Genomic DNA, 14,389 nt, shown 5'->3' with positions numbered 1-14,389 from the left:
GATCACAAAAAAACTTTTTACTGCAAAGGGCATGAGAAATTCTTTTTAGTTACTTGTCCTTGACTTTTATATTTTTATAAATATAAAAATATACATAAAAATATATAAATATATATATATATATATTTTTATATATTTTATTTTTATATATATATTTTTGTTTCTAATGAAGCAGGACTGCTGACTCAAAAGTAAGATGAATTTTGAAGTGGATGTGCTAATGCCCTATTCACAATAAGATTTTACTTGTAACGAGTTTAGCCATCGCTGATTTAAGCCAATCAGAATATTCTTAAGCACTTTTTCAACCAATCAGAAAATCCTATGAAAAATATAATTGGTGAAAATTAGCGCTAGCTAAATCTTGGTATTACTTAAAGCTCATTGTGAATATTCGCAAAAGACGTTTTTTGACCTTGTAGTTTGATGCTGCAAAAAAATCAGGGGCTTCTCAAACTGGAATACACGAGGATTTCTATACAATTAGCTAATATGGTACACATGTATATAGTAGCATTTCAGCAAAAATCTTTTAGCTGTTTTAAAGGCAATGCACACCTGACAGTTCTACGGTATCTCCAATTTATAAAAATGTCTTAGAAAACTACATTAAGTGCAACTGTCTCTTCTTATTTACTCATTTGTGGTCGTTTATCTATTTATATATAAATATGTGGTAGGACAAATAAATTTTCAATTTCTTATACCCTTAGAAAAAACTTGCTTTAATCAGAGATGAGATACCATTTTATACACCTTCTTCGTCACCTGGTGTTTTTAGTTGGGATTCAAATTCTGTCTCTACAGACTCCCATGTGATGTTTCTCCAGTATGCGTGGATATTATCCGAATTAAATCCATAGTATAGTTCGAAGTCAGAAGCTCTGTTAACCAGGACCCATTTCCAGAATATACCAGATTCAATCGTCAAATTGGGTGGTATATTCCAGTTAGGGTATATAGTTTTATAGTCTTTGTACGACACAAACTGCCACTGAGTATCCTGGTTCTGGAACGAAGTTCCTTTTGCCACATAAGCAGGGCAGTTTTCAATCATGGCATCATTGGATCCCTCAAAACTGCAATGAAAGTTTTATTAGTTCAGAATTGTTACATGAAAATTTGATTCATAAATGAAATAAAAAATGACAGAAAAAAACGTCCACGTCAGCCAGGCAGGTGTATAGGCTAATAGGACCATGACGGGACTCCAGATCTCCTTATATCCCATTACATTTCCTATAATTTTTGCAGGATGCATCATTACCTGTCATTTTGAGAATTTTTTCTCGGCGTAACAATGCCATCAATGCATGCCTTTGTAACATTTGTACGACACAAATTTCCACCGAGTGTACTGGTTCTAAAGTAAACTTCTTTTGCAATATAAGGTAATTTTCAATATGACATTACTGGATTCCTTGAAGCTACAATAACAGTCTATAAAATCATATTATTACATGAAAATTCACCTTATAAATAAATGTAAAACATAGAAAATAAGCATGCACGTCAACCAGGCAGGTGTTCAGAGGAACGGGAGTCACCTAGATCTAACTACCTCCCATCACAAGTTTGACACGAAGTACACTATCTGTCACTTTGAGGAGTTACCCCCCTCCCCTTAAATAAACCATCTAAATGACAGGTATCCGAAAACCATTTTATTATTCGGGCAATAGTTTTCAACACTAAGAAATACAAGACGAAAGAATACCAAAAAAAGGTTTTTAAAATTCGGAATTAAAATTTAGTAACCGGGAGCTGGGTGTGAATCTAGGCGCTGGATGTCATGATTCTTCCTTTTTTTGTTGATTTTTCATTGATGTTGCGGTAGATTTTTGAAATGGATAGGGCATGACATAAGGTCATACGATAAAAAAAGAGGTTAAAATTTTATTTTATTTTGAGCTATGATCCTAGTCTTAGCAATGGCTTAGATTTAGAAATGAGATTTATGTTTCCCAACTTTAATCTTTTATTTTTTGGCTCCATCGTCAACAGGGGAGGCTCGTAAAAATTTGGAGGCAGCTCATCCGATTGCAAATTCTGAGATCTTACATCCTCTTCCAGGCACGAAATGGTTTGGGGACATTCGATTACCCTTTTTGCACTTTCAGTTACACGCATGGCCAAAAATTTCAAGATAATCATTCTAGCAACGATATTTGAAGACCTGCAAGATATCATCTGTGACGATAAGATGTGCGTGTGTATAAGGCAATCTATATTATTTTGTTGGAGCAAAATTAACAATTTGTATCCCTGTTTTTATACGCCTTTCAGTTCCTTGAGTGCCGAGCAAGCTGCTGCACAATTTTTAGATCCAAAAAATCCCAACCCGTTAACAAAGCCAACTTACCATCAAACATTTGTCCAGGTACCATTAAAGAGCTCACTTGTACATTTCAATTAACTTTTTTCACTTTTATTCTTTCGTTTTATGACTAGCTTTTTGTAATTCACCACATTACATTGTTTGATTTTTTCCTTTTCGTAACTCATCTGCTTTAAATCTATTTTTGGCACTACCAGCCTTTAAATAAAATTGATATTGGCCTTGGCATTAATAGGAAGGGCTTATGAAAAAAAGAAAAAAACGGCTGTAACCCAAAAAGGTTTCGCTGTCTTTGAAAAGAATTGTTGGTTGAACTGTGCAAGTTTCATAAGACAAAAAAAATTTTATCGCTTCCAAATAAGATGTCTTTCCTTCAAAAAAAAAAAAAAAAAAAAAAAAAAAAAAAAAAAAAAAAAAAAAAAAAAAACTTATCTGACTACGGATTCCATAACATACAACTGGGTCTCTGGATCTAAATCCCAAACCCTTGGCAACACTGTATCCAGGCACAAAACGGTTTGGGGATGTGCGCTGCTCCGAGACAGACATGCTAGTTTGAGTTATTACAGAACTTGAAAAGTGAGGCTTCATATATAAAAGCAGAAAGACGGGCAATTTACAGCTTTGATAAATCAAAATCATATCTGAATTGACGAGTTTTAGAGTTCGAAGGCCACAGGTAGCGCCATAGAGCCTAAACCCTCCCTCCAAAACCTCACCAGTACAGAAACGTTACTGCTCGCTCCAACCAAGACTAACTCATTTGCACTTATACTCTCTAGATAAATTTCGTGTCAACAGAACTGCGTTTGCTTGGCAAAGAGCCATGTCTCTTCCGTCTGTTATTATTTGCTTTTCTTTTACCTATCACCTCTGAGATCGTAGGAGGGGATAATCGTAGAAAGTTGGCGGACGACTCATTTGATTGAAAATTAAAGTTTATGATGCCTTTTGAAGGTCTAAACCAACCAGAGGAGAGAGAATCATTTCGCCACTGTGCGGCACTATGGCCTCTGAAACTGGGAGCAAAGATATAGTACTTTTTAATAATAATTTCAAATAGACTGGGTATCACATAACTCGGTTGGATTTTGACCAAATTACAGAAACGCCACTATTGTTTGGGAAAATTTCTTTTGCTTAAAAAAAAACACGAGAACTTTTAATTCCTGTTCGAGTGAGTCCTTCCCAATACCCTAGGACCGCTGGTTCAACCCTGGAAAAAACACATGTCTGTGGCAGGTCTTCTAAAGATAAACACAAAATTTCGCATTTTTGTACATAGAAGCTTGAAACATTTTTACTATGCCTCTTGGGCTCATAAGTGCTGCGAAATTTTCACCGGCTTGTGAGTAATTTTAAGCTTAATGAATTTTATATATTACGAATTACCATAAAAATGTGAGTGGTTAGCCTAGTTGAACAAGCTGACTGGTTAGTACGCTAGACTTACAACGTCCTTCGGGGTGAGCATTCTAAGATTACTTCGACAACAACGATAGCTTATCTTTAGCGTTTCACGAGACGACAATGACGTTAGAGGTTAGGAGGATTAGTTGTGAGGACTAGAGAGACGGTTTGGATTAGTTGTCGGATAAGTTACGTCATATGTAAAAAAAAAAAAAATTTCAGAAGTGGAAAAAAATTATAAAATAATATGCAGAAAACAAGAAGGGATAGTAATTATGAAATGTGGCCCACTTTAAAGAGTTTGTAAATAAGCTAAGCTATGTTTAAAGTGAGGTACATGTTATTAATGTTATTAGTTACCTAGTTGTCAACAGCGTTTCAGTTAACAAGTTGCTGGATAAGTATTTGTTTTACCTTTTACACATTATATTCGGCGAAGTCAGTCTTAAGTGAATACGTCAGATGGTCGAAAGTACCAAGGGCATTGCTGATTATTTGATTTGGGACGGGGGTGAATGGTGTGATAACCTCAGTCAGGGTCGACCCAGCTCCAAACGGGTATCTGAGACGTCTGGGAGGGGGGGATACGGAAAGCTTCGGGTAATTTGTCCCCAACCATGCATAACCCTCCCTGTCAAAGGTAGAAAAACCGGAGGTAAGTACCTGTGTCACGCGGACTATAGGTCTTCACATAAAACATTTTAAGGTTAGTTGTTTTTTTTTTTACATAAAGGAAATTGTTCTAATGTATATGTTATCATCAAAATGACTTTTTAGAGTTCCGATTACTCTTAGCACGAGCTGTTCTATACTTACAGTTAGTTACCACGAACTGCTTGGTTAGAGAGGAGAGTCAGACAACCCTCGTCAGCCATCGATGGCAAGCGGCACGTGATCCTCAGAACCGGTACTAGCAAGGGAAATTTTTTCTCTGACCTCCGATTCCTCTTCGAAAGACCTTTTCTAGCACCACAGTCGGCGCTTCATAAATAAAATAGGATTGAACTTCTCTGCTTGCTTTAGGTTCTAACATGGCTCTGCTTTACTTTGAAAAACCACTTTTTTGGATAACCAATTCTGAATTAATATACTTAAGGAACGGATGAAAAGCGTGAAAAATGGGCTAGCGCCAGGTACAATTTCACCTAATGAGGAGCGAAAATCGTCTTAACATGTAGAATATGTTAGAATATGTTACCTGTATCCAACAATGACTTGTGGCCTGTGAAAATGGGTAGAATGTTCATCATGTTGGCTAGAGCTTAAGCTACACGGTGCTCCACAAAACGGACAGCAGTTACCACAACCGATTAGAGATTCTATGAGGTATTGTACAGAACGGTCGATCCATTTGTTCTTCTCTAAAATTGAAAAGGGCAATTAAAAAAGAAATCTTTCCTAGTTCTCTTTGGACAGCCAAAATATGAATAGCAACACGTATTATGAAGATAGTATAGAGGCATTATGATATTCTCATATATCACCAAAAAAAAATTAAATGAAAACAAAGAGCGAATTTAAAACTTAAAACTAACAGAAGTATTCCTACATATGCCCCCCTACATACCCACTTTTGACGCTGAATTTTAGCCTATAGTTTAGTGAGAGTATAATTAGTATCTATAAAATAAAATGTGTTCAAACAATTGTGTAAAGAGATGGACACGTAGGAGGATACGTAGGATGGACACGTATAGGATCACGCTAAATTTTTCCATATTATTGGTAAGCTACTACTTATTCTCTCATTAAAGCATAACTTAAAAATTAGTACAACTGGTGACAACTTGAGAAGATCTCATACATAGGGTGATTTCTGTTCGTTTTAAATTATAATATCGCTATTTACTTCCTGAACACCACTTGTTTTTATATAATCTGTGTACATTTTCAGTATTTTCAAGTATTTTATATTGAGAGTTATTCTGCATGTGAGGAGAACCTCAACCCACTGCTCTTTATGCTAAAGCTTAATATTTGAACAGCATTGCCTTGTAAAATGAAAACTACCCACAAAAATACCTCATACACTCTTATTTTTTTTGTGTGAGGGGGGGGGGGGGCCTGAAATGCCAAAAATTATTTTAAGGTCTTTATGTTTAGATTGTTCAATGGGAGGTTCACTGATCTATTATTCTTCGTGCAAGATACCCCCTTTTTTTTTCTTTGTGCAGATCAGCATATGACTGTAATCTTTTTTTTCTGACGAAGCATATTTCTGCAATAAAAGGGGAACAATCACCCCCTCAGCATCCTTATTAACGCCAAGTACAAATATATTCTTGAAAATGAAATGATGTCAGGGGACAATTCCGCCTCCCCTTTAGATTTGTTTGAAGGACCTCACACGAAAGTCGGAAAATTTGGTCCTAAAATACCCTTTTCCTCCCCCCAAAAACTAAAAACTACATCACACCCATAGTTGATGTGCAAGTATGCAATGCTGCAAAACTGTTTTTAATATTGCATGCATTCTATATAATAACATGTCTATTTTGTATTGACTCTATTTCACTAGCTACAACCTAGTAAAGACTCTATATCAGTAGCTACAACCTGTTGTAGCTACAAGTAGCTACAACAGTAGCTACAACCTAGTAAAGAGCAAACCACGGCTATTTTTTTTAATTCCACCTCCTCTCCTCTCGGTGACCTTCAAAAATTCCCTAAAATTATCTCATAATTTATCTAATGTCACCTACTCTTTTCTTAATAAAAAAAGCTTCTTCAAAAAATTCAATTTATTCAAATTTTACATAAAAATTGAGCATTCCAAAATATACCAGGGTATAAAAATAGAGGTATACTACATTTAAATTTTTTTTATACCTTTTAGGTTCATCCGATATCTCAGGTTGCCCTTCCCCCTTATGGCACCCCTTCCATCGTGACCTTAAATTACACTTTTCAAATCCATTTTCATCAACCTCTATTTCTCCCAATATATAATTCACTTTTACCTCCGTCCCCAAAAATAAGAATAAAAAAAAAAAAAATAAATAAAAAAAAGTAAGAAAGAAATGAAAACCACGGCTTATAGCAATAGAAAAATAAAAAATGGGTTTTCAAAGAAACAATCTACGGACAAGAATTTCCTATGTAATAAGTTTTTGAAAATAGTGATTTTCATTCAAATTCATACAAAATGTTAAGGATTTTCAAAATTAGAAAAAAAAATAACAGCCAACGGGTCCTAAATCAAGCAATATCTTTGCTTAACCAAATTGAATTCACCAGTTTCACCAAACCAGTCTTGATCACTGCCAAGACGATGGTTCTTTCTTGGAAGTTAGATTCGAATTTGTGCTACACTGAAGACAATTTCTAAAGAAATTGGTATCAAATTAATGGTGCAATTAAAATGATTGTCGTCGATATTTTTACAGAAGCTTGATCAGTAGGCTACTTTAGCACTTCTATAATAAAAAAAAATCTTAATAAAATGATAATATCACAAAATAATATTATAAATATTATTCTATGTTCTATAATAAATATTGATGAATATATAAATAAATAATAAATAAGTATCTATTATAACAATTTATAATTTATATATAAAATATATAAATATAATGCAATATATATACAATAAATAAATATTCATTACTATAAATAATAGTTTATTTACAAATTATATAATTAAATGGAAAATATTATTCTATCTTCTATAATATAGTAAAAAGGAAAAGAAGACACTGGTTAAATATACGCCGTTCTCAATTACACTCAGGTCTTGTGAATTAAGGGGCAGCAACACTACCCTTATTTATGTTGATATCTCGAAGCTTCAAGATTAACTTCATTATCCAATGCAGTCTTTGCTTGTTTTCAGTGTTTCTAAGTAATTTATGTGTTAAGTAATGATCGTTTGGATTTTTGATACCGGTTTTTACTTTACATTAAAATACTGTTTTTAAATGAAAGATTTTCTAGAGGATGTTTCAAAACAAAATTAAAGAGTGATCATGGTTGCATAATCAAATAAAACGAGCAAAAATGCAGTCGCATGGCAAGTCAAAATCAAAACGAACAGAAATTACATAGATGAATCCTAAAACAAACAGAAAGTCTATCTAAAAAAAAGAAGCAGATATTACTAGAATAAATGGAACCTAAAACCAGCAAAAACTGAAATGAATAAAAGTAATGTTGAATAAAATTAAACTAAAATTCTTTTAATGTTGGGTGATCGCAAACAATCCGTCATCGGTCGGGCCACAAGTTTTTTGGCCCATTTCTAGACCCAATTTTCGAGCAAACCATTGTTTTTTTTCTTTGTGCATCGGGGCTCCTTCACCCAATTACTTACGGATAATATAACTTTCAAGTTGATACGAAATGAATTTTGAGCCTCTTTTAGAAGGGGTCAGGTCCCCAGCCTTAATTTTTTCTTACTAGGTTCGTTGAGGATAAAAGTTCAAACCGTTTAGAAAAAGCGTTTGGTCTATTTTCGTGCTCCCCAAGATCCTCCTATATAATAATTGAGGTCCTTTTGTCCTGGAGAACGTTTCCCTGGCCTGAACGTTTCCCCTGTTTCGGACCTGAAAGTTTCAGGTCCGTAAGACATAAAAATACTTCGTCGGCCTTTCTTGAGGTCCCATTTTAACCTGAATCTATGTTGTTTCTCTTTTTTTTTGTGCATTGGGGTCCTCTTGGTCCTAAAACTTTAGGATATAGATTCCATGTTGGGATATAGATTTCAGGTTTTGGCGAAGTTTTACCCTCGGGTTTATGAACATCAGTTTTATGCCGTTCAGAGAAAAGTAAAATCTTCAGAACCGTTTTTGGGCCTTGTTTTCAGGTGAACCAAAACTTTCTTCGGCAATAGGGAATCACCAAGGGCTTCGGGATTCCCATCATCCAATAATTTATGGACAAAGTTTAAATCTTATCGGGAAAAGTTTGTTGATCCAATTTTGGGGGATGCGTAGCTCCAGCCTTTTTGTTTCTTGTATATTCGGGCACCCTTGCCCTAAGAACACAGAAATACAATTTTTAAATCGATCAGAGACAAAAAAAATGGCCTATCTTCGGGCCTTTCTTATTTCCAGACAAATTTGAGGTTCTCTTAACTCAAGAGAACTATCCCCAAAGATTTCAGGCCGATCGGGCAGCTAATACAAAACACACTTGTATTTATTCTGCTAAATCCGATCTCTGAACAACGGGTAACTTATATTATAATAATAATAACAATAACATATTGAAAACCCATCGTATACTACAAATTTACAATGACAGAGTATATAGGGTTCCTGCATATATAGAGTACTATTATAGAGTAATAGTATATATTTTAGGGTTCCTATCCCTAGGGCGGTGTGAATCCCAGAAGGCATATTTAGTGATTCCCCATGGTTAAGGGGCTTACGACCGTAGGTATCGAACGGATCAAAGAGAAAAAGTACTTCCTACTCATTATACCCCCCCCCCGCCACACACACACACACACACACAAAGAGAACACGGGAGGCCACGAAAGAGCACCAAAATTCAATTTCCTACCATATTAGCACCATCCCAAATTTTGGCGACCACCCCTGTCATCAGATAATTCCAAGAGCCATTGCTCAAAACTTGATTTCCACACTTCAAGGCATCTGATTTTGAAGAGAAAGTATGTTTAGACAGAAAATTAAATTTCCTACCTGCAAATCTATCAGCTTGAAATCTTTCCATCTCCTTGGCAAGAACTTCCACGAATTCGTAACCGCTTACTAAGTTCAGATATGGCGTCATTTTTTCCAATTTTAGAATCACGTTCTGTTTCGATGAATCAGAAATTCTCTGCAAGACTTGTCCAATAGTTATATCTGATTTGGAATCACTCAATATGTCATCGAGCACTGCCCAGATTGACTGGTTCAAATTATCCATTCTATCGAAAATGATGTGACAGAATTTGTTTCTACTTGATCGTTGACATGGGTTGCAGTCACATGGCTTATTGAAATAGTCTGTCATTTTGAAATGAAGCCAGTCATCTAGAAGCTTTCTATACTGATGAATAAGCTTTAAGTAGAGATGAAAATCACCAGCGTTTTGTGTGTCTCGCAGAAGAGCTATTTCACAAGTTTTTCTATTGGTGAATTCTTTATTTGCATGTTTGAATTCAGCAGCTAGAACACGATCGATAATGATTCCGATTGTTTCTGTTATTCCAGGAATATAGCAGTCCTCAATAAACTTACCAGCCGCGGTTGAAGCTAAACTACGACTGGCGCAAAGGCCTAAAAAATGTTTCTTAAAATATTCCCTTTTCCGACTTATTTTACGTACAGGATCATGATTCTCCAAAAATATGTTTCGGAAATTTTTTAATACCAGTACAAACGTGCCAAATATATGTACCGTAACCCCTGCACGGATCTCGTCATTAAAGTTTCGATAAGCAGGGTTGTCGAACTTTTCGGCTAGGGCATAAAAAAATTGCATCATGATGATAGGCCAGTGTTCGAAATCAAGATCTTTGTTTCCAAACACTCTTTCCATATCAGTTCTAAAACTTTTAACAAGATCATATATTTGTCGCTTGGTGAATTGAAGATGGTCTGTAGTAACTTTTTGCTTTCCCTTCCACCACCAAAACCATCCTTGATCTAAGAGGGAAGATATATCGATCTGGTATTGAGTAAAATCAGAAAGCGACTCGTGTTTCTTTAATTCCGACTTCAAACAATGTAGCTCTCTTCTTTTGTAGTTGTGCATCAGAATTTCTTGCACTTGCCACTCGAAGTCAACTCTCTCTATCATTTTGAATGAATAGTTCTGAATATCATTTAAGAGACGATTCCACAGCTTATCAAATTCTCTACTTGCTTCGTTATCGTCTAGACTTTTACCTTGGGATCTAAACTGTTCTACAAGAGAGGTGATTTGCTGTTGAAAATACGTTTCCAAACCCACTTCCTTTGAATCAACTTCGCGTTTACTTGTTTCCCTTTCTACGAAACTCTTTAGTGATTCCAGTAATTCAGTTTTTGTTTTTATCATAAGATGATTCACTGAAGATCGCATTTCTTCAAAAAATAGCCGTTTTGACATTGGGTCATTTTTAAGATACTCCTCAATATGCTGGAGCATTTTATCAGGAATCTCTTCAAACAATTCTTCAAGTCTTTGATTGTAAAAATGCAATGAAGGGAGATCTGCATTATTTGAAATTTCCGTTTGGAATTGTTCCACGTGCTTCTTTAATTCCTGCCGAAATTCCCACTCAAGTTCCGCAAACTTGACATCCAAAGCGTCCCTTTTAAATGCGATCATTGAATTTTTGAAGCTGTACAAAAAGTCTTCTGACAACACTGCCTCCCAGATTTGAAAAACTTTTTTACAGAAGCTTGATGGTGTTTGTGCCTGAATCTTACTCAATGACAAAAGAATTGATTCCTTTACACTTGTTACCTTTTCGGCGTATCCCAGATTAATCGCTGCCATAGGTGGTGTGCCATCATACAGACAAGGAAAATATTCATGGCTAGTTTCTTCATCATAATCTAAAATGTCTTTAAAACTAACTTCAGTGGTTCCAATCTCTGATTTTGCAGCAATTTCTGTTAACTCTTTGAGAGTTTTTTCGAAAATTTTTCTTTCATTTGACAGTTTTTGGTGGTTCGATGGATCACCGGTGTTTTGGTGAACAAAAAGGCATTTTGTTTTCTCATAGCTGACATTTTTCATTCGAAGGAACGCATGAATTGTGATCTGTATAATGTCTTTAAGAGCATCCATGCTTTCAGATGCAACATTAAGAACAACAACATCGCTCAGTCCTACAACAAACGTAGCGAGTTCAGAATCATGCTCGTTATTTCCCATCAAGTCTTGCCGTTCAGGAGACTTCAAACCTTCAGTGTCTAAAACAAAGATATAGTCGACGTTGAACTTCGCAGCGTATTGTTTTTGCACGGGGATCAATTGCAAATTAACACCCTTGGTGCAACGACCTGATGAAACAGTAAATTTACAACCGAACATTGCATTGAGTAATGTCGATTTTCCACTACTTTGAACGCCTAGAACACTTATCACTCCAATGCGGTTTCTCTTTCCCATTCGACTTTCCAAGGCTTGCATTAAATCAACGAAAAATATATCTGGGATCCCCTGAGCATCTCCGTCAAAAAGTTCAATTGGCTGCCCAGTGAAAAGGATGTCTGTCATTGTGACTTGCAAGGATTTATCAATGTTTTCGCCACATCGATTTAGAATCATGGCCAAAGTGGATTTCTTATAAGGGGAATCGTTCAAGGTATGCAGTATATACACCTGGAAGAGTTCTCTCATCATGTGTTCCACACCAATATCTCCACCGTTTTTATAATTTCCAGAGAATCTCTCAAGATACTGGGAAAACCAGAATAAAAAATACCTTCTTTCTTTCTTACAAACTATCAAATTCTCAGCGAAAGCGTTGAAAAAATCAGATGCTGTTAAGGCTGCCTGTCGTGTTCTGATAGTTTTCTTTTTAGCTTCTAGCATTTCAGAGTACTTTCTAACTGAAATTTCACTCGGTTTATCAATTATACGCTTCTGTTTTTTATGAATTTCATTATACTCCTTCCAAAGACTCCCAGCAAGAGGAAGACTCGACAGTTTAGATTTCACTACTTCAGAAGCTAGTTTCTGAGCAGCTTCTCTGCCAGCTTGCATATGTTCGTTCGCGTCTTCTAGTAAAAAGCCTAAGCTTTTGGCATCTTTTTCCCATTCTGAAAAGCTGCTCTTCTTCCTGTTCTCATTAACCATCACTAACTGCTTTAACTTTGGGACAATACGAGACTCAGTGTCTTTAATATATTCAAATTTAGTCTTCGTGGGTAGCGTGTTGATCATTGTGTCAACATTTACCCGCTTATCTGAAATAACGACTACCTTAAAGTGGTTTTTAACTAACCGCAACATAAGTTGCTGAATTTCTACTGTGGTGTCACCAACAAATATACATAAAATACTTGAATGTTTTGCAGCGTATTGTGCTAAGTTTTGGTTCTTCATAGCGTCTCCACGCATATTAACAATGGCTAATGGTTCAAATTTTTCATCCCTCACAGGGAGTAGCCAAGAGATCTCTAAGGAGCCACTGGTAAGACTTCGCAGAACATCGTCTTCTTCATAGCTCTGGAAAGGCTCATTCCCTTTTGGGAACAATTTATTTATAGCCTTTGACTTTGAGTATGACAAATCTCCAATTCTGATAAAGGAACAATAGACAAAACCCCCTGCGTGGACATCACTCTCAATAAAAGATTTGCCGTTTAGTGTTTTCCAACGCTTTGAAATATTCAATAAGGACCAATTTAATAAAAGATAGCTTCCAGATGGATCTTTAATACAAAAGGGTACTGAATATTGTAGAACTGCCATGCGAGAAAATATTTCTTGCCTTAAAAAATCATCGGCTACTAGGAGGATACAATAAATCAGGTCCATGGAGTTGTGTTCCATATTTGATTTTTCAAGAATAAACTCGTTTCTTGCATCTGCAAAGTTGTGAAACAGCTTGTGGAAGAACTTGAATACAGTTTCACCAGATCCGTTTGCACCAGATGGTTTAAACATGCTGAACTCTTTTACTTTTTCAAGAGACAACTTGTATTTCCAGTAAACAGACAATTGCAGTTTCTCCAATATAGAATGGATTTGTTTATCTGTGGGCCAAGAAGGACTAATTACATTTCCATAGGTTTTGTCATTCTGATATTTACCTTTTTCTACAATGTTCTCATACAGCCTATTGTCATTTTTTTCAGCCATCTGCGTTTTATGCCCTTCTGAAACTACCGGAGGCCAAAAGTTTCTACCCTTTCCGTTAATTGTAGTAGCATCAACATGGGTAGGCTTGTTTCTCTCAAACTTTTGTGCATGTCCTGCAGAAGTGACAGCATTCACAACAGATGAAGAGGAAGCTTTGATTTCTGCACAACCTTGTTTAAAAGTATTCCCAGTTGAGCAGTTGGCAGTGAGGTCAACTGCCAGAAAATTTTCTCCTTCAAGAAATATCTTGTCGTTTTCATTTGCATTTACATCTGTAGCTTTTGCACCATGCACATGAAAGCCGTTCTCGGTAGATTCGTCATTTTCCAATAGTCTCACGGAGGCAACAAATGCAGATGCAGACGAAGTATCGATTTTAGGACCCTTCTCGCAAACTGTGGCGTAAGTAACCAAAGGATCCTAAAAGATAAATATTAATGATATTAGTAACTCCATCTGCAAATACGGGACAGGGTAAAATCCTCCAAAGAGCCGTTTTTCCAGGGATACTACAGCCTAACTATTTACTTTTTTGGGTCTCCCCTCCAGGGCAAATCGTTTAATAGTCTCAATATATAGGATCTTTGCATAACGACGGCAAGGACAATAAACTAGATATTGTCACAAATAAACAAACATTATGAAAAATCATGAATCTTTAAGCAATTTCCTAACTACGTATGTAATTTTCTATGCCATGTGGTGAAGCTATGTTACATTAAGTACAACCTTTCACGCTTAAACAAGTCCTTTGACGCTACGTTAACGCGAAAATCCATATTACCATCATAACCATCGTCTAAAAAACATCATAATCATCAGAAGCAAATTATTCAAACATAAAAATGTGGATGGATATAAAACATGTTCTCATCAAGCGTTAAA

General features: G+C 35.8%; 1 protein-coding gene across 3 annotated transcripts in view; it reads right to left on the bottom strand.

Moving 5' to 3' along the window:
- LOC148942510 (interferon-induced very large GTPase 1-like) overlaps positions 1–14,389 on the bottom strand; it is a 50,280-nt gene continuing 35,891 nt past the window's right edge. For all 3 annotated transcript variants that reach the window (XM_089102171.1, XM_089102173.1, XM_089102172.1), the window contains exons 3-5: positions 9,400–13,924; positions 4,947–5,109; positions 1–1,079 (exon numbers count right to left, since the gene is read on the bottom strand). In XM_089102171.1, coding sequence (XP_088958297.1) covers positions 749–1,079; positions 4,947–5,109; positions 9,400–13,924 — 5,019 coding nt within the window. In that variant the 3' untranslated portion in view covers positions 1–748. The remainder of the gene's footprint in view (positions 1,080–4,946; positions 5,110–9,399; positions 13,925–14,389) is intronic.

Source organism: Artemia sp. Qi Xiang Cuo, chromosome 16, assembly GCF_049724085.1.
Source record: "Artemia sp. Qi Xiang Cuo chromosome 16, ASM4972408v1, whole genome shotgun sequence".
Lineage (NCBI taxonomy): Eukaryota > Metazoa > Arthropoda > Branchiopoda > Anostraca > Artemiidae > Artemia > Artemia sp. Qi Xiang Cuo.
Note: the sequence above shows the minus strand (reverse complement) of the source record. Positions and strands in the feature narration are given on the sequence as shown.